This window comes from Octopus sinensis, linkage group LG25 (assembly GCF_006345805.1).
Source record: "Octopus sinensis linkage group LG25, ASM634580v1, whole genome shotgun sequence".
In the NCBI taxonomy this organism is placed as follows: Eukaryota; Metazoa; Mollusca; class Cephalopoda; order Octopoda; family Octopodidae; genus Octopus; species Octopus sinensis.
In genome coordinates this window covers 19,594,094-19,615,688 of record NC_043021.1, presented here as the reverse complement: position 1 = coordinate 19,615,688, position 21,595 = coordinate 19,594,094, and the positions used below count along the sequence as shown (strand labels likewise).

General features: G+C 42.0%; 1 protein-coding gene across 1 annotated transcript in view; it reads right to left on the bottom strand.

Moving 5' to 3' along the window:
- Positions 1-21,595, bottom strand: part of LOC115224528 (dynein heavy chain 2, axonemal-like) — a 211,781-nt gene that overhangs the window by 21,089 nt on the left and 169,097 nt on the right. Inside the window, exons 66-73 of the mRNA XM_036513449.1 lie at positions 19,838-19,987; positions 17,898-18,030; positions 16,616-16,760; positions 13,893-14,092; positions 10,342-10,468; positions 8,553-8,739; positions 6,699-6,904; positions 1,929-2,054 (exon numbers count right to left, since the gene is read on the bottom strand). Of these exons, the coding sequence (XP_036369342.1) occupies positions 1,929-2,054; positions 6,699-6,904; positions 8,553-8,739; positions 10,342-10,468; positions 13,893-14,092; positions 16,616-16,760; positions 17,898-18,030; positions 19,838-19,987 (1,274 nt within the window). The remainder of the gene's footprint in view (positions 1-1,928; positions 2,055-6,698; positions 6,905-8,552; positions 8,740-10,341; positions 10,469-13,892; positions 14,093-16,615; positions 16,761-17,897; positions 18,031-19,837; positions 19,988-21,595) is intronic.

Sequence of the window (21,595 nt, the reverse complement as noted above, 5' to 3'; positions counted from 1 at the left end):
CATAGCTTCAAAATTTCAACGATGTGAACATGTTTATTTTTAGAATGACATTGTAGGGTAGGTATGAAAAGCCAGATGTGGTCAATTTCAACATAGAATAATGTAGCAAAATTTAGACTGGATAAGGTAAGATTAATCCTTTAGCATTCAGATTATCCTGTCAAATTGAATACTTGTTTATTCACACTGTTTTGAATTAATCTAGCGTTATTTTGCAAGTTCAAGGTTTTGATGGTGTGATATTTTGCTTTTAGAATGACATATTGTAAGGTGGAGGCGCAATGGCCCAGTGGTAAGGGCAGCGGACTCGCGGTCATGATTCCCAGACCGGGCGTTGTGAGTGTTTATTGAGCGAAAACACCTAAAGCTCCACGAGGCTCCGGCAGGGATGGTGGTGATCCCTGCTGTACTCTTTCACCACAACTTTTTCTCACTCTTTCTTCCTGTTTCTGTTGTACCTGTAATTCAAAGGGCCGGCCTTGTCACTCTCTGTGTCACGCTGAATATCCCCGAGAACTAGGTTAAGGGTACACGTGTCTGTGGAGTGCTCAGCCACTTACACGTTAATTTCACGAGCAGGCTGTTCCGTTGATTCAGATCAACCGGAACCCTCGTCGTCGCAACCGACGGAGTGCTTCCATCCCATTGTAAGGTAGATGTGAGAGGCCAAATCTATCTGTTTTAACACACAACAGGGAGAATATTTGGGGCAATTACGGTTGGTCCAACGCCTGAGTATTCAGGTTATTCTGTCGCATGCAATGCTTATTAATTCACATTGCTTTAAACTAATCATGCATTACTTCATAGCTTCGAGATTTCGATAATGTGATTCTTTATTTTAAGAACGACATTGTTGGGTAGGTGCGAGAGGCCATATCTGATGGTGCGGATGCAAAATGGTTTGGCAGAAACGTTAGCACGCCAGGCGAAATGCTTAGCCATATTTCGTCTGTCGTTACGTTCTGAGTTCAAATTTCGCCGAGGTCGACTTTGCCTTTCATCCATTCAGGGTCGATAAATTAAGTACCAGTTACGCACTGGGGTCGATGTAATCGACTTAATACCTATGTCTGTCCTTGTTTGTCCCCCTCTGTGTTTAGTCCCTTGTGGGTAATAAAGAAATAGGTTTGAATATTTCAGCTGGTTTAAATGCTAAAGCATCAACCTGTGTATTTGAGGAAATTTGAGCCAAGCTGAGCTCATACCTGCTCCAAGCTAAACCCATAATGACTTGAACAGAGCACTGAAAGGTAATTAATCACCAATTTACAAAGCTGTCTCTTCTTATACTTGTGTGATATACACATTTTATGCCTAGGTGGACTTGTCCATTTTCAGAATTGTCTTTGCCAGACACGACCAAGTGTCAGTAATACAGAATAAATTTCCATTTCAATCAGTCGACTGCTCTTTCCCTAGATTTTCTCAAAGAATTCCCAGATAACAACAAGAGAGTACAAATATTAACGGAGTCCGTTTTGATGATTCGCTGAGCACCTGGTTCATGTCCAAGACAGGTGGTTCAACAAACTTGGAGCCCAAGTTGTTAATAATGAACGTAGTGGAGCAGAAAGCTACTCGGTCTGGTCTGAAAGGTGGCGAGCTGGCAGAAACGTTAGCACGCCGGGCGAAATGCTTTGCGGTATTTCGTCTGCCTCTACGTTCTGAGTTCAAATTCCGCCGAGGTCGACTTTGCCTTTCATCCTTTCGGGGTCGATTAAATAAGTACCAGTTACGCACTGGGGTCGAAATAATAGACTTAATCCGTTTGTCTGTCCTTGTTTGTCCCCTCTGTGTTTAGCCCCTTGTGGGTAGTAAAGAAATAGGTCTGATCTGAGAGACCTGACTATAAGCATTACAGGCATTGTCCCAGTCACCTAAAAGAGAGCAATTATTGGAATTATTGGAAAAGAAAGTTTCCTTACCTCCCGAACACCTTCTTGCAGCATTCTTGTAGCAATTGGTGCCTGGCCCTGACCAAGGGATAATGCGTGGAACCGAGCGCCCATTCCTTTCGTTTCAGCCAACTGAATTAAGTAATTTGCAGGATCCTAGTGTGGAGAAAACAAAAAGATAGACACTGGAGATGAATGACCGGCATACTGTTTGGTGGTCAGTCGGCTACTCATACATGTGACCATGTGTGCAGCTATAGGAATGGAAAATCAGCCTTTGACCCACTGGATTCTGTCAAACTGTCCAACCCACGCTAGCATAGAAAACGGCTGTGTGTGCACACACACACATATATATATATACATGCACATATATATATATATATATATATATATATATATATATATACATGCACACACACACACACACACATATATATATATATATATATTATATATATATATATATATATATATATATATACATGCACACACACACACACACACACATATATATATATATATATATATATATATATATATATATATATACACATGCACATATATATATATATATACAAATTGAGATAGGGGTTGTAAATGCAACAGCTATAAGATGTAATCTATACTTATATTTATATTTACTTATATTTATATTCTCTTTTTTTTTAATATATATTCTACTTATACAACATTACTCTTTTATGTACATTCCTTTATGTACACTGATTTGTCCTGCCTTTTTATGTTTAACCCTAGTCTCTTATGTGGTGGTTTAATAAAGTATGTGATTGAGTATTATCTGGTATATATATATACTTTATCTAAAAGCAGCAGAAATTCAGCAAAACCTGTTACTCGGAGTTTCACGTTCCCGTTCGTCGGACAAACAAAACTGTCCGACGAACGGGAATGTGAAACTCCGAGTAACAGGTTTTGCTGAATTTCTGCTGCTTTTAGATAAAGCATATTACTCTACCCCTGGTATTTGAGTACTCTTTTTGCCACCTTGTTTCACATTTATGTGTTTACTCCGGTATATATATATATATATATATATACACACACACACATATATATTAAACTTTGGTTGCAGAACAAAAAAATATAAGGTTATCCATGTAACATTTCATATCTCGAATATTTAATCACATAATGCTTTTTCTTTCACATAGAATATACATGTATAACATCACGGAAGATGAAACACAACTCATCAGTACAAGCATATAAGAAAAATATAAGAGAAGTGTGTGAATACAGTCCATCGCGGTTAATGATTAATACTTTAGTGACTAAAAAAAAATATATATATTTTTTAACATTACAACATCTTGAATAATAAATACATAAAATATAAAGAAATATATAAATATATAGATATATATATAAAAAGATATATGTTAAGAAAAAGCATTATGTGATTAAATGCTTGAGATATGAAATGTTACGTGGATGACCTTACATTTGTTTGTTCTGCAACCACAGTTTAATATATTTGTCTCATTTAATTGAGCACTTCTATAGCAGTCCTATTAAACATTTTGTTCCTGATAAAAAACAATCACTGTATTATTTATACATACATATATATACACATACATACACACATGTGGAGGCGCAATGGCCTAGTGGTTAGGGCAGCGGACTCGCGGTCACAGGATCGCGGTTTCGATTCCCAGACTGGGCGTTGTGAATGTTTATTGAGCGAAAACACCTAAAAGCTCCACGAGGCTCCGGCAGGGGGTGGTGATCCCTACTGTACTCTTTCACCACTCTTTCTCCCACTCTTTCTTCTGTTGGCCTGCTCGCTTAGCCAGCAGGGTGGCGTCATTTGAAGGCTAAAACAATGCGAACGCATTGTGACCAGCGATGTGTAACAACATCTGATGGTCTGGTCGGTTACGTGATCACATACACACATGGTTCATGGATGTAAAAAGCCTTCCAGTCCACACTGTAAAGTGATTGGCATTTGGGAGGGCATCCAGCTGTAGAAACCATGCCAAAACTGACCTCACCTGTGCTGGTGCCATGTAAAAAGCACTCAGTCCACTCTGTAGGGTGGTTGGTGTTAGGAAGGGCATCTAGTCATAAAATCAATGCCAAAACAGACACAGAAGTTTGGTGCAGTCTTCTTCCTGGCCAGCTTCTATCAAACTTTCCAAACTGCATGGAAAGCAGGTGTTAAATGACAATGATATATATCTCTTATTATAAAAGGCAGATTTTATCTGCCTCCCTTTGTCAGTTATAGAAATCTACAATATAGGATTTCTTCAATTACAATTTACCTAGCATTTTTAAGAGTAGAATGCATCGAGTCATGCCAGGTCCAGTTTTTAAAATTTAAACTCCAATTAAGCAAAATTTACAGAAAACTCACATTCTGGTGTGTATGTCAAATGCTTTTCTTAATGTGGTTTACACCACACGCACACACACAGTGTGCAACGAATAAAATGAAAGTAATTCACTGTGAGTATGTTGACAGGTAGACAATAGAATGCGATGGCGATGTAATATTTGTTTCTGTCTATCACGCTGATAGATACATGAGTAAAATGTATGGCAAGCTAAGAAATAAGAGTGAGTGAAAATGTTCTTGGAAGAGAGTAAATAGCGAGAGTGATTTGAGGAAGACTTTACATTAAATAACCGTAGTGGCTTGTATATATATATATATATATATACATACATAAGACAGTAAGGTGTGATTTGAGGGAGATTTGGCTGCTATTTCTACCATGTCTAGTTGCCATGTAGGGGTCTCCCTCATAGGCTCATACATACATATATACATAGATAAGACAGTAAGGTGTGATTTGGGGGAAATTTGGCTGCTATTTCTACCAGGTCTAGCTACCATGTAGAGGTCCCCCTCATTGGCTCATATATATATACATACATAAGACAGTAAGGTGTGATTTGAGGGAGATTTGGCTGCTGTTTCTACCAGGTCTGTTAGGCCTTCTCATGTAAACTCAAGCTTTCTCATGCCTTGAACATAAGACCAAAGCAGAGAATGTATTCTTTTATTCTTCTGCTTTTTCCAGCCATTGGTCTGTGGCCATGCTGGGGCAATGCCTTGAAGAATTGTAGTTTAATGAATCAACTCCAGTTTTATTTTTGTAAGCATTGTACTTATTCTATCTGTTTCCTTTGTCAAACCACTAGGTGACAGGGATGTAAACAAACCAACATTCGTTGTCAAGCAGTGGTGGAGGGCAATCACAAGCACAGACACGCACACACACACACATACATGCATACACATATACACACATACATACATACATACATATATATATGTGTGTATATATATATTGCAGCGTGGAAGGTGTTTGTAAGCCATTTAAGAAACACACGAAAACCGTTAGATTCACTTCAACATTTAAATTTAATTTGCCAAAATATTTTCCTCGCTTTGAGACCGCGACCTGTTCACTGACAAAAATATCGTGCTAACAGGTCACGGTCTCAAAGCGACGAAAATATTTTGACAAATTAAATTTAAATGTTGAAGTGAATCTAACGGTTTTTGTGTGTTTCTTAAATGGCTTATAAACACCTTCAACGCTGCAACTGTTTTCGTTCCAGCACACGATCTCAGATCAAGTCACTTGCTATGCAAGTACATCTCTGTAACTATATATATATTTATATATATATATATATGTATATTGGTAAAAACAGTAAGATAACAAAAGAAAGAAAGAGACCTCAATATTATGTAAATAGAGGAAATCTTTATATATAAAAGTGAGGTTGTGTGTCTGTCTCCTACGATTTAGATTCCTAACTACTCCCACATTTGCGGTGCAGTTTAACCAAAACCGGGTATCTTATAGTCGTGATTCATATCGAGACTGTCTGGGTATTAGCGCGCGTCTACGATGAGTCTACGATTTAAAAAAAAATTTACCATCAATTTTTCCCATTTTTAAATCCATTTTTGACATATATAAGGGAAGTAACTCTCTAAAATTTATTATTAAATCTCAGAACGTAAAAAGCTACAGTAACACCCCTCCCCCTTTGTGGTTAGCCATATTGAGATGGCTATTATACTTTACATCTCTAAAAATGCTTATATAATTATTTCCCTTACAAACCCGAGCAACGCCGGGCGATACTGCTAGTGGATATATATATATATATAAGGTATAAGTTAGATGTTTAAACCTTCTAAGGGATAGATGTATCCAAAGGCACTTCTGGTAATTACTTCAGTAAGTATGGTCCTTGGAATAAGGTATACAGCAGCAGGTAATTAAAAAGATAAACCCCATATATATATATATATATGCTTTATTCAAAAGCAGCAGAAAATTCAACAAAACCTGTTACGCTGAGTTTCACGTTCCCGTTCGTCGGACAGTTTTTGCTAGAATAAAACCGATATATATCGGTTTTATTCTAGCAAAAACTGTCCGACGAACGGGAACGTGAAACTCAGAGTAACAAGTTTTGTTGAATTTTCTGCTGCTTTTGAATAAAGCATATTACTCTACCACTGGTATTTGAGTACTCTTTTTTCCACCTTGTTTCAAATTTGTGTGTTTACTCCGGTATATATATATATATAAAACAAAGCATAAATAATGGTCATGACATATTTTTTTCTATTGGACTTACAGCAGTTTCCAGTAGTCAAAATAAGTTCGTTACTGATTGGTTTACTCAACTGGTCTGTTGATTGGTCAAAAAAAATCAAACGACTGAAAGAATTAATGCAAAAAGCAAAAGGTAAAAAAACTCCACCCCCACCTCAAGATGAGAATAAAAAGTAAGACTTACTACTCCTGGAGAGAGAACAAATATTAACGGAGTCCGTTTTGATGATTCGCTGAGCACCTGGTTCATGTCCAAGACAGGTGGTTCAACAAACTTGGAGCCCAAGTTGTTAATAATGAACGTAGTGGAGCAGAAAGCTACTCGGTCTGGTCTGAGAGACCTGACTATAAGCATTCTTTGGAGTTCATTGCAGGCATTGTCCCAGTCACCTAAAAGAGAGCAACACCAATCGTTGGAAAAAATCATTGGAAGAATTATTGCAAAATATGGAATATGATCAGAAAGATGTTTCGAAATTTGCTGAAAGAATTCTTGGCAAATCTTATTGAAAAAAAAAAGTTTGGGAAAATAGCAGACTATGAATTCAGCTTTTAGAAAAGCATGAGTCTCTATGTGGTTGCTTGGCCTGCTAGAAATAGAAACTATATTATTGGTAAAAAATTATGGTTGGAAGAATTATTGGAAAATATAGAATATACTCTTTTACTTGTTTCAGTCATTTGACTGTGGCCATGCTGGAGCACCACCTTTAGTCGAGCAAATTAACCCCGGGACTTATTCTCTGTAAGCCCAGTACTTATTCTATCGGTCTCTCTTTGCCGAACCGCTAAGTGACGGGGACGTAAACACATCAGCATCAGTTGTCAAGCAATGCTAGGGGGACAAACACAGACACACAAACATATACACACACACTTATATATATATATACATATATACGACAGGCTTCTTTCAGTTTCCGTCTACCAAATCCACTCACAAGGCATTGGTCGGCCTGAGGCTATAGCAGAAGACACTTGCCCAAGATGCCAAGCAGTGGGACTGAACCCAGAACCATGTGGTTGGTAAGCAAGCTACTTACCACACAGCCACTCCTGCACCTATGATCAGAAAGATATTTCGAAATTTGCTGAAAGAATTCTTGGCAAATCTTACTGAAAGAAAAAAGTTTGGGAAAATAGCAGACTATGTATTCAGCTTTTAGAAAAGCATGAGTCTCTATGTGGTTGCTTGGCCTGCTAGAAATAGAAACTATATTATTGGTAAAAAATTATGGTTGGAAGAATTATTGGAAAATATGGAATATGATCAGTGAAATATTTTGAAATTTACTGAAAGAATTCTTGGCAAATCTTACTGAAAGAAGAAAAAAAAAGGTTGGAAAACTAGCAGACTATCAACATAGCTTTTCAAGGAGCAGGAGTCTGTATATAGTTTCTTGGTCTGCTAGAAATAGAAACCAAATCTCCTAATCACACCCTACTGGAAATAGAAACCAAATCTTCCTGTAATCTCACCCTACCAGTGTGATTCATTTCTTATATTCTGTGTGAACACGTCCAGCCATGAGGAAATAATATTACCTTAATTGGAAACAGGTGAGGGTTGGGGACAAGAAGGGCATCCAGCCATAGAAAATCTGCCTCTTTAAACTCTGTTCCAACCTATGCAGACTTGGAAAAGAGGACACTGACCCTTATGAGATGAAAAGGCTGATCTAATGGCCGAGGAGTCGAATGATGAAGAAGACTGTATGAGTTCATTCAATTTCCTACAAGAACACATATAGTTTTATATATGTAAGGTAATTACTTCATTTTTGATAATTTTTTTTTTGTAAACTAAGTGCATGCCCTCTGTAGGGCTTGCGAAAAGGGCTCAGTCTTCTTGACACTGAAACTCCAAACAATGCTCCATCTCCAAAGGGTTAAAATGATGATGATGATGATAAAACAAATCTCTCTACCCCTACAGTATGGTCGGCCGGACATACAAAAACTCAGAGAAAAACAACAAAATAATAGCTCCCCCTGTCCCAACCCAGTTTTTGAAAAATTTAGAAAGTTCTCAACCTACTTGGTAGAGAGGCCTGTTCTGGTTCAGACGAGATGTACCAAATATGCCAGTCTCTAGGATACTGTTCAAAGGATGTAATCACACCGTGGAAGTTGGTCAGCTTGTCAAGTTCAGTGATATTGTCCCATGCCGCATCGGAGAGCCACCCACTGCAAGGGTTGTCCATTTGGTTTTCTCTGTCTATGACCTGCAGAAAGAGGGAGATCCTCATTAGCTACTTTCAGGCCCAACTGCAATTTGGTGTCAAAACCAGGCACCACAAGGACTTTGCCAGCATTCGTTTGCAAATGACCACATGTCATTGTGCTTGGCCATTGGTAGAGTACCTAATGCATCATAGTTTTTTTCCCTTTAGGTAAACTTAGCCATTTAATAAGTACCAGACCACACCAGAATTAACAACTGGAGTCAATGTGGTCAACTAAAAAAAAACAAAAACGTCCAAGCTGTGCTCCAGCATGGCCACAGGTCAATGAATGGAAACATTGACAGAGTAAAAAAAATCTATATAATAATCTGCTTGTTTGATCACCTGTCATACTTTAGTTAAAGAGGTGGGGGTGAAGTGAGTGAGAGGTGGAGGTGAAGTGAGGAAGAGGTGGAGGGGAAGTGAGTGAGAGGTGGAGGTGAAGTGAGGAGAGGTGGAGGTGAAGTGAGGAAGAGGTGGAGGTGAAGTGAGGAAGAGGTGGAGGTGAAGTGAGGAAGAGGTGGAGGTGAAGTGAGCGAGAGGTGGAGGTGAAGTGAGCGAGAGGTGGAGGTGAAGTGAGCGAGAGGTGGAGGTGAAGTGAGCGAGAGGTGAAGGTGAAGTGAGCGAGAGGTGGAGGTGAAGTGAGCGAGAGGTGGAGGTGAAGTGAGCGAGAGGTGGAGGTGAAGTGAGCGAGAGGTGGAGGTGAAGTGAGCGAGAGGTGGAGGTGAAGTGAGCGAGAGGTGGAGGTGAAGTGAGCGAGAGGTGAAGGTGAAGTGAGCGAGAGGTGGAGGTGAAGTGAGGGAGAGGTAGAGGTGAAGTGAGCGAGAGGTGGAGGTGAAATGAGTGAGAGGTGGAGGTGAAGTGAGCGATAGGTGGAGGTGAAGAGAGGAGAGGTGGAGGTGAAGTGAGCAAGAGGTGGAGGTGAAGTGAGTGAGAAGTGGAGGTCATATGAGTGAGAGGTAGAGGTGATGTGAGTGAGAGGTGGAGGTGAAGTGAGCGAAGTGAAGGTGAAGTGAGAAGTGGAGGTGAAGTGAGAGGTGGAGGTGAAGTGAAAGGTGGCAGTGAAGTGAGTGAGAGGTGGAGGTGAAGTGAGAGAGAGGAAGGGGAGAGAAATATGAGTAGAGAAGAAAGAAGAGAGGAGTATAATAATACACTAAGGCCAAATGTATCATGTGGTTATTTGAAGGGAGAGTTGAAGAGCAAGAGAAAAAGACGGTGAGAGAATAGTGGGAGAGAGAAGTGTTAATGACGTGCTGTAGGGTGAGGAGGGAAAGGTGAAGAGAAGGAGAGAAATGTGAAAGACATGAAGAGGGGAATTACATAGTTAAAAAGTTTGTTGAAGTGGTAGAGAGAAAGAGAGTGCTTAGCAGAGGGAAGTTTTAAAATTATACGATATATTATTGTGACTGGAAGTGAAATAAAAATCGTCCTTTCTTTCTTAAATAGCTTCTCTTAATTTTTTTTTTTCTTTTCTTTTTTTTGTTCTGTGGAATTTCTACAGGTCCCATTGGTAAAGTATAAACATTACAAATTCTGGGATTGAAACAAACAAGTTAGGACAAAAAAAAAATTTTTTTTTAAATTGCTCCAAGGTAGACTTACCACACCTCCCCGCAAGAAGAAATTGTATTCATCCATGTTGATCTTGCTTGCCGCTTCGAGAATTTTCACACACATTTGGAAGGAAAACAAAAGCTTATGCTTCCCGAACAACCCTCGGCAGGCGTATCTAATAAGGAAGAAACACACTGGTCGTTATACGTGTAATTATTGTATCTAATTACAGATATTAACTTTTTAGCATTTGGATTACTCTGTCAAGTGTAGAAGAAGACCTTCTTCAGTCATGAATGACCATGGGATTGCACCAAGAAAGTTCCCCTCCAAGGTTGTTTATGGAAGACCAGCAGTGGCCCAGGCATGCCAGCCTCCCTTCTCCATGCAACCAGTGTTATCCAAGGGAAAGGCAAAGGGGCCGATACAGCTTGGCACCAGTGACATCGCCCCTCTCCATGCCACCAATGTTGGGAAAGGCAAAGGGGCCGATACAGCTTGGCACCAGTGACATCACCCCTCTCCATGCCACCAATGTTGGGAAAGGCAAAGGGGCCGATACAGCTTGGCACCAGTGACATCGCCCCTCTCCATGCCACCAATGTTGGGAAGGCAAAGGGGCCGATACAGCTTGGCACCAGTGACATCGCCCCTCTCCATGCCACCAATGTTGGGAAAGGCAAAGGGGCCGATACAGCTTGGCACCAGTGACATCGCCCCTCTCCATGCCACCAATGTTGGGGAAGGCAAAGGGGCCGATACAGTTTGGCACCAGTGACATCGCCCCTCTCCATGCAACCAATGTTGGAAAAGGCAAAGGGGCCGATACAGCTTGGCACCAGTGACATTGCCCTCTCCATGCCACCGATGTTGCAAAAGGCAAAGGGGCCGATACAGCTTGGCACCAGTGACATTGCCCTGTCCATGCCATTGATGTTGGGAAAGGCAAAGGAGCCGATACAGCTTGGCACAAGTGACATCGCCCCTCTCCATGCCACCAATGTTGGGGAAGGCAAAGGGGCCGATACAGCTTGGCACCAGTGACATCGCCCCTCTCCACGTCACTGATGTTGGGAAAGGCAAAAGGGCCGATACAGCTTGGCACCAGTGACATCGCCCCTCTCCATGCCACTGATGTTGGGAAAGGCAAAGGGGCCGATACAGCTTGGCACCAGTGACATCGCCCCTCTCCACGCCACCTATGTTGGGAAAGGCAAAGGGGCCGATACAGCTTGGCACCAGTGACATCGCAATTCATTTCTACTACTGGAGCAACGTGAAATAAAGTGTCTTGCCCAAGAACACAACATGCAGCCTGGCCCAGGAATTGAACTCATTACCTCATGATTGTGAGCCTGACACTCTAACGTCTGAGCCATGTACCTTCACACACACACATAAGTGTACATAAATGATTCAACCGCACTCTCATGCTCTCTTACGCATACATACACATGTAGATACCCACACAGATGCTCACATACACACCTACCTTGTCCTCTCCTCCCCGTCTTCACGTAAAATATATACAACCTAAATCCATAAATGTTCAATGGACAGGAGAATGACCAAAGACGAAAAGGACAAAGGAATGACCCCCTTGAAAAGGTCACAGATGGCTGGTGCACACACACAAACACGCATACTGTCACAGAGATGTATATATACACACAACCACATACACAAACCCCTCATTTGCTCTCATTCTTACCCCCTTTTCTAAACAAATACACATACAAAGATCAATACACACGGACAGACATACAACTGAATCTCAGAGTTCTCAGACAAAAGCAAGCTTCGGAGTGAGTAGGGAGTCGTGGGTCACCGGAAAGGTTGTGAACAGCGACAGAAATTTGATGGACAAACAAACAACCGATTGATTGTTTAACTGACACAGTAAACAAATGGTTGATTAGTTGGTTACATATTCAACCAATTGACTAACAATAAAGAAGTGGAATTGAACCTGTGTGTGTGTGTTGTAACTATTATTAGCATTATGACCCTCCCCAGACACAACAAAATTTGTTCCAACACACGTGCTGGTGTCACATAAAGTGCACTTGTGTCAGTGCCACTTAAAATGCACTCGTGCTGGTTCCACATAAAGTCACTAGTGTCGGTGCCACAAAGTGCACTACTGTCAGTGCTACTTAAAATACACTAGTGTCAGTGTCACAAAGTGCACTAGTGTCAGTGCCACTTAAAATGCACTAGTGTCAGTTCCATTTAAAATGCACTAGTGTCAGTGCCACTTAAAATGCACTAGTGTCAGTTCCACTTAAAATGCACTTGTGTCAGTGTCACAAAGTGCACTAGTGTCAGTGCCACTTAAAATGCACTAGTGTCAGTTCCATTTAAAATGCACTAGTGTCAGTGCCACTTAAAATGCACTAGTGTCAGTGTCACAAAGTGCACTAGTGTCAGTGCCACTTAAAATGCACTAGTGTCAGTTCCATTTAAAATGCACTAGTGTCAGTGTCACAAAGTGCACTAGTGTCAGTGCCACTTAAAATGCACTAGTGTCAGTTCCACTTAAAATGCACTAGTGTCAGTGCCACTTAAAATGCACTAGTGTCAGTGCCACTTAAAATGCACTAGTGTCAGTTCCATTTAAAATGCACTAGTGTCAGTGCCACTTAAAATGCACTAGTGTCAGTTCCACTTAAAATGCACTAGTGTCAGTGCCACTTAAAATGCACTAGTGTCAGTGCCACTTAAAATGCACTAGTGTCAGTGCCACATAAAATGCACACAAAGTGCAATAGTATCAGTGCCGCATAAAATGCACTTGTGCTGGTGCCATGTAAAAGCACCCATGGCGGTAGCACGTAAAAAGCACCCAGAACACTCTGTAAAGTGGTTGGCATTAGGAAGGGCATCCAGCCGTAGAAACTGTGCCAGAACAGACGACTAGGGCCTGGACAGTTCTCCGGTCTACCAGTTCCTATTAAACCATTCGATGTATGTCTGCATGGAAGAGAGACGTTAAATGATGACGATGACAATGGTGATAACGACACGAATTCACATCAAGAATATTGCAAACCAAACACAAAAACGAAATAATGTATGTATATATGTGTGTATAGGCGTAGGAGTGGCTGTGTGGTGAGTAGCTTGTTTACCAACCACATGGTTCTGGGTTCAGTCCCACTGCGTGGCACCTTGGGCAAGTGCCTTCTGCTATAGCCTCGGGCCGACCAAAGCCTTGTGAGTGGATTTGGTAGACAGAAACTGAAAGAAGCCCGTCGTATATATATATATATATATATATATATGCGTGTGTGTGTTTGTCCCCCTAGCATTGCTTGACAACCGATGCTGGTGTGTTTATGTCCCTGTTACTTAGCGGTTCGGCAAAAGAGACCGATAGAATAAGTACTAGGCTTACAAAAGAATAAGTCCCGGGGTCGAGTTGCTCGATTAAAGGCGGTGCTCTAGCATGGCAAAAGAGACCGATAGAATAAGTATTGGGCTTACAAAAGAATAAGTCCCGGGGTCGAGTTGCTCGATTAAAGGCGGTGCTCCAGCATGGCCGCAGTCAAATGACGGAAACAAGTAAAAGAGAAAGAAAGAGAAAGATATAGACAAACCTGTACATGGCAAAAGTATGGTAGTCGTTGAGGTTTTGAATACGTTCTTCTAACTTTGTACTCCGATGGCTCTTTTCAATTGATAACATGAAGAGGTCGATGTAGGAGTCAAGAGAGAATTGGTACATAGGATCGATAAGCCCAAGGTCGTTGAGAACAAAAAACAAAATTGAGGCACGTTCAGCACATGGAGAATAACCCTGGAATGATCACAGACAAGAAGAATCAATTCAATAACACACGTCAATCAATTAAGCATCAATAAATCTTTTCTCAATTAAACATCAATATTAATGGAATATTTAGAGCAGCGAGATGGTAGAACGGTTAGCCTACCAGACAAAATGCCTAGCAGCATTTCGTTTGGTTTTACCTTCTGAGTTTCCGCCTACCAAATCCACTCACAAGGCTTTTATCGGACCGAGGCTATAGTAGAAGACACTTGCCCAAGGTATCACGCAGTGGACCTGAACCCGGAACCATGTGTTGGTAAGCAAGCTACTTACCACACAGCCATTCCTGCGCCTGTGTTTCAAAATGTTTTTGAAAAGTTTTTCAAAAGTTTTTGCAAAAGTTTTTGGAAAGTTTTTCAAAATTTTTGCTGCATTCCATGATTTCAATATATCCTGGTTTAGGCGGTTACATCCTATCTAGCTCGTAGCTCGGACCCTAACAGGTCAGAGTAAGATCTAGGAACAACAGTTGGTAATACGTGGTTCCACATCCCTTAAAACACTGGAATTCCTGAACCAAGGCTCCACAACCAGGACATGTTCTGTTACTAAGATGGCCTAATTCATCATCATCATCATCATCGTTTAACGTCCGTTTTCCATGCTAGCATGGGTTGGACGGTTCGACCGGGGTCTGGGAAGCCAGAAGGCTGCGCCAGGCCCAGTCTGATCTGGTAGTGTTTCTACAGCTGGATGCCCTTCCTAACGCCAACCACTCCATGAGTGTAGCGGGTACTTTTTACGTGCCACCTAGTAGTGGAAATATGAGTTATGAAAGCTCATGAAGGTATTCACCTCCACCTCTCACTCATTTCACCTCCACCTCTCGCTCACTTCACCTCCACCTCTCGCTCACTTCACCTCTACCTCTCGCTCACTTCACCTCTACCTCTCGCTCACTTCACCTCCCCCTCTCGCTCACTTCACCTCCACCTCTCGCTCACTTCACCTCCACCTCTCGCTCACTTCACCTCCACCTCTCGCTCACTTCACCTCCACCTCTCGCTCACTTCACCTCCACCTCTCGCTCACTTCACCTCCACCTCTCGCTCACTTCACCTCCACCTCTCGCTCACTTCACCTCCACCTCTCGCTCACTTCACCTCCACCTCTTGCTCACTTCACCTCCACCTCTCACTCACTTCACCTCCACCTCTCACTCACTTCACCTCCCCCTCTCGCTCACTTCACCTTCCCCTCTCGCTCACTTCACCTCCACCTCTCGCTCACTTCACCTCCACCTCCACTTCTCACTCACTTCACCTCCACCTCTCACTTACATCACCTCCACCTCTATTACCTTCATTAGAAGGATCCTTTCTGCAAGTGTAGGTGGTCTGTATGATGCTTGTGTACGAAGTGTGCTTTTGTATGGGAAATACAGGCTCTGAGTATGGAGATTTTGGAAAGATGGGAAAGAAACAGGGCGAATAGTTTCTGGTGGATGTGTGATGTCTGTGTATATGGATGACTGAGTTCAAATGAACTGAGAGAGAGAAGAAAATAATCATTGGGTCTAGGGAATGAGTTGCTGTGTGTTGGTATGAAAGGCGGCGAGCTGGCAGAAACGTTAGCACGCCGGGCGAAATGCTTAGCGGTATTTCGTCTGCGTTACGTTGTGAGTTCAAATTCTGCCAAGGTCGACTTTGCCTTTCGTCCCTTCGGGGTCGATTAAATATTAAATAAGTACTAGTTACGAACTGGGGTCGATGTAATCGACTTAATACCTATGTCTGTCCTTGTTTGTTCCCTCTGTGTGTAGCCCCTTGTGGGTAATAAAGAAATAGGTATGAAGATGTGATGCTACAGTTGGGTAAAGTAGCAAGTAATACAAGTTGAAGGAACCTGTGGAAAAGAAAGACCAAGGAAGATTTGGGAAGAAGTACCGAAGACGGATCTCTGAATGGTGGACCTCGTGACAAAAAAAAAAAAAATGTGAAGTAGTGAAATGTGAATAGGCGTAGGAGTGGCTGTGTGGTAAGTAGCTTGCTTACCAAAACACATGGTTCCGGGTTCAGTCCCACTGCGTGGAACCTTGGGCAAGTGTTGTCTACTATAGCCACGGGCCGACCAAAGTCTTGTGAGTGGATTTGGTAGACGGAAACTGAAAGAAGCCCGTTGTATATATGTGTATATATATATATGTTTGTGTGTGTTTGTCCCCCCACAACATCGCTTGACAACTGATGCTGGTGTGTTTACGTCCCCTGTAACTTAGCAGTTCAGCAAAAGAGACCGATGGAATAAGTACCAGGCTTCCAAAGAATATGTCCTTGGGTTGATTTGCTCGCCTAAAGGCAGTGCTCCAGCATGGCCACAGTCAAATGACCGAAACAAATAAAAGAGTACAAGTGAGAGTAAACACTGTGATGGAGATAATCCACCTAACTCATGCAAGCATAGAAAAATGGATGTAAAACACACACTAAAACACACACACACACTCGTTCTCTCCAAAAACATTGTGGTGTCATAGAAAATTATTCTCACCTCCCTGGCGCAATCAATCTTGGCTTCTGTCTGTTCAGATGTTGCGAGCTGTTCTGTCACTTCCTGTGATGTCGACTTGGAAGTTTGCAGTGTGTTTACCAAAGTCTCGTCTTCCAACAGGGAACCTTTTGTTTCATTCAACAAACTAGAAGGAGGAGGAGAAAGTCAAGGAAGAAGCAGTCGTTAATTAAACAATCTGGCAACATTAACGAAAACAAGAGGAGGAGGAGGTAAGGGGGTGAGGTAAGAGGAGGAGTGTAAATCAACCACAACTAATGACGCATCAAATCATTATCAAGTCTGTCCACCACTCACTAATGATTCTTCCCCTCCTGGGACATACCAATACATACATACAGCTGGATGCCCTTCCAAACGCCAACCACTCTGAGAGTGTAATGGGTGCTTTTACATGCCACCAGCATGGGGGCCAAGTCAGGCGGTACTGGCAATGACCTCGCTCGAATTTTTTTTTTTACACATGCCAATGGCACAGGTGCCAGTAAGGTGATGCTGGTAACGATCCCACTCGAATGGTGCCTCCTACATGCCACTGGCACAGAAGCCAGTTAGCCGCTCTGGCAACGATCACGATCAGATGGTGCTCTTAGCACCCTACTAGCATGGGGCACAAGTGCCAGTAAGGCGAAACTGGTAACGATCACACTCGAATGGTGCCTTTTATGTGCCACTGGCATGGAAGCCGGTTAGCCGCTCTGTCAACGATCACACTCATATGGCGCTCTTTGCACCCCGCTAGCATGGATGCCAGTCATCGAATTTGATTTTCATTTTGATTTCACTTGCCTCAACAGGTCTTCGCGAGCAGAGTTTAGTGTCCAAAGAAGGAAAAGCTACACATAAGTGGGATGGTTATGCCCCTGGCACAGGCCACAAGGTTATGGTCTCATTTGGCTTTCCGGATCTTCTCAAGCACAGCATATTTCCAAAGGTCTCGGTCACTAGTCATTTCCTTGGTGAGGCCTAATGTTCGAAAGTTGTGCTTCACCACTTCATCCCAGGTCTACCTCTTCCACAGGTTCCCTCAACCGCTAGGATGTGGCACTTTCTCGCACAGCTATCCTCATCCATTCTCGCTCTAAAACAAAATTTTTTCAGGGGCCCCTAAAATACTATTGTAGATCACCAATTTACTATTTTGTTGCATGGACACCCCCACCTCCGTCAAATCTTATATGGACCTTCAGGGGTCATATAGATCCCAGTTGAAATTCTGTTAAAAACAATACTCAAAGATGGAGAAAGTCTGGTGAACAATAACCGTAGTATTTCATCTTCACATTCTTCGAGTTTCTTCTTATTCGCTGCAATAGACTGTACAAGAGAGTCCTTCTGTTCTTCCAGTTCTGGTCTTTCTTTACGGACTACGATTCCTAATAATTGAGCAACCAAACCTGCAAGAAAGAACATTACAATTACTATCATCAAATAAATAAATCAGCTTCACATGGGGTGGAAGCCAGGGGGCAGGGGGTGAAAAAACATGGAAGTTATTGTTCATCCCTGATTGAGAATACCTATGATCAAAGGGGGTTCCAGGCATAACCAACCTGTCTTTGATTCAAACATAATAATCATCATCATCATCATTTAGCATCTGTTTTCCATGCTGGCATGGGTTGGATAGTTTGACTGGAACTGGTAAACTGGAGGGCTGTACCAAACTCCAATTGTCTGATTTGGCCTGGTTTCTATAGCAGGATGCCATTCCTAATGCCAACCACTCCACAGAATGTAATGGGTGCTTTTTTACATTTCACCATCATGGGCACCTATTTCTTTACTGCCCACAAGGGGCTACACACAGAGGGGACAAACAAGGACAGACAAATGGATTAAGTCGATTACATCGACCCCCAGTGCGTAACTGGTACTTATTTAATCGACCCCGAAAGGATGAAAGGCAAAGTCGACCTCGACGGAATTTGAACTCAGAACATAGCGGCAGACGAAATATCGCTAAGCATTTCGCCCGATGTGCTAACGTTTCTGCCAGCTCGCCACCTTATATGTCACCATCATGGGTACCTTCTACACATCACTGTCGCGGGTGCTTTTTATATGTTACTGTCAGAGGTGCCTTTTATGTGTCACTGTCATGGGTGCCATGTAAAAGGCACCCATAATGGTGACCCAATGCGTTCTTCCTTTTTAAGAGGGAGATTCTTCAGAGGTTGTGTGGCTGTGATGAGGTTCTTTCATGGAGTCTCAACACAGTCATTTGGTAAACAACAGAGAAACCCAACCCAACCTGTGTAGTGTATTTCAGGTTCTTATTTACATCCAGATGTAAGATGCCACCCTTCCTCTCATCGGTGTATTTTAGCCCAAAAGAAAATGTTGGTCTTACTAAAGATGATGAAATGTTTAAGATGAGGTGGAAGGAGTTATATACAAATGGCAACACTGTATGTGAGTGTAAGCACCCTGAGAGAAATGCTGGACATAAATAAGAAGCATCAGATGTGGTGTGCAAGAGAGACGCTTGCGATGGTATGGTCATGTACTGCGAATGGATGAGGAGAGATGTGTGAAGAAGTGCCGCTCCCAAACAGTTGAAGGTATCAGGGGGAGAGGTAGACCCAGGAAGACATGGGATGAGGTAGTCAAGCATGACCTCCGAGCGTTGGGCCTCACAGAGGCAATGACAAAGGACCGAGATCTCTGGAGATATGCTGTGACTGCAAAGACCCAGGCTGCTTCCTGCACCAGTTTCGCATAGCCCGAGCCCATTCAAAGTACTTTGGATTGCAGAATTACTGGCTGTGCTTGAGGAGACCTATTGAGTCAAGTACATGAACATCGAAATAAATATCAAATGGAAATAGTAGTTGTGATACCTGTGCCGGTGGCACGTAAAAAGCACCATCTGAACGTGGCTGATGCCAGCGCCGCCTTGACTGGCTTCTGTGCCGGTGGCACATAAAAAGCACCAACCGATTGTGGCTGCTGCCAGCCTCCCCTGGCACCTGTGCTGGTGGCACGTAAAAAGCACCCACTACACTCACGGAGTGGTTGGCGTTAGGAAGGGCATCCAGCTGTAGAAACACTGCCAGATCAGACTGGAGCCTGGTGCAGCCTCCTGGCTTCCCAGACCCAGGTCGAACCATCCAACCTGTGCTAGCACAGAAAACGGACGTTAAACGATGATGATGATGATAAGTGTGTGTGTGTGGTGTGTGTATGCACATGCGTGCTTACCCTGTTCTTTCACAGCAAAATTTACGATAGTTGTCTTGGTTGATATTTCAGGGGTGTAGTGTGGGTTGCTGAGTTTTGTGGTTATGTAAAACCGAAAATTGTAATTGTACTCAATTTCTTTATCACCAAGTTTTATCATCGGGACGTCACCTAAAAGAACAGACAACAACAGAGGAAACTGAGTGGGTAGCTGAGAGACAGGAGTGAATTAACATTGGATAAAGCAAGATAGGTGGTCAGCTGATGTATTGAATAAATGGTGGTGGTGGGGTTAGCCGATACATCTCTAGTATAATAAAGAAAGCTGCTTATTAATTAGTTGGAATTATGTAACTTTTACTAAAGGAAAGCAATTGTTAAAGTCTAAAACGTGTAGAAAATTAATATAGTAATATATTTTTTATCAAAATGAGGTTTTCAAGTTTCTTTTAATATTGAAGATTCAAGCCCATGCTTCAATCACAAAGCTCTTTATTCTTTACAACATATTCGCTATCACTTTATTCAACTGTTTGAGTTAAAATATCTTTATTCTCTCCTCTCTCTTTTGCATACTTCTGCTCAATTCAATTCTTTTCGTTAAAAATATGTGATTACAAAAGGAGTAGTGCTTTGATTGAGAAAACTAATGAGAAAAAGCATTACAGCCATGACCATCCCATTTTTTTTGCCTATCCACAACATTGTTCAATGAACTTTTCCTTTTTAAGATAGTAAAGAAGATTTGGCAACTGTTTAAGCAGGGTTCATCACTGGATTGTCTGTCTTGCTTTTGATGTAACTTCCGGTCGGTGCATGCAGATGTCTCTGCCCGATCTTCTTCCTAATTTTCAGCAGGTCTCTATAAAGGCATTCCTTTGTCATATGTTGCTGCCATTTCACATTTCTTTCTTTTATTTGTTTCAGTCATTTGACTGCGGCCATGCTGGAGCACCGCCTTTAATCGAACAAATCGACCTCAAGACTCATTCTTTGTAAGCCTGGTACTTATTCTATCGGTCTCTTTTTGCCGAACCGCTAAGTTACGGGGATGTGAACACACCAGCATCAGTTGTCAAGCGATGGTGGGGGGACAGGGACAGACAGACACACACACATATATATACGACAGGCTTCTTTCAGTTTCCATCTACCAAATCCACTCACAAGGCTTTGGTCGGCCCGAGGCTATAGTTGAAGACACTTGCCCAAGGTGCCACGCAGTGGGATTGAACCCGGAACCATGTGGTTGGTAAGCAAGCTACTTACCACACAAGTGAACTTGATTTCTTTTATACTATATATTACTCGATTAAGATTTAAGATTTATCTTATAAGATTAAAGCTAAAGTGAGAATTATTCATCAATGTGTTTATCATATATTGCATTTTATCCTTTACTTTTTTATTTGTGGACTGTGGTAATGGTGGGGCATCACCTTGAAGGGTTTTAGTTGAAGAAATTAACCCAAGTATTTTATGGGTCACTTTTGCCAAACTGCTAAGTTACAAGATGCAAATAAAGCAGCACTGGTTGTTCAGTGCCAGAGGGGTGGAGAAACAACCACAAAGACACACATACACACACATGCATATATGACATGCTTTCTGTCCAACAAACTCTCTCACAAGGCACTGGTCAGCCCAGGGCTATAATAGAAGACACTTGCTCCACACAGTGGAACTGAATCCAATAACCACATCCTCATCATTGGTTATCACATCTTTTGCAGAAATCAGATATATCCAATCGAAATTTCATCAGCCTTAATCGAAAAA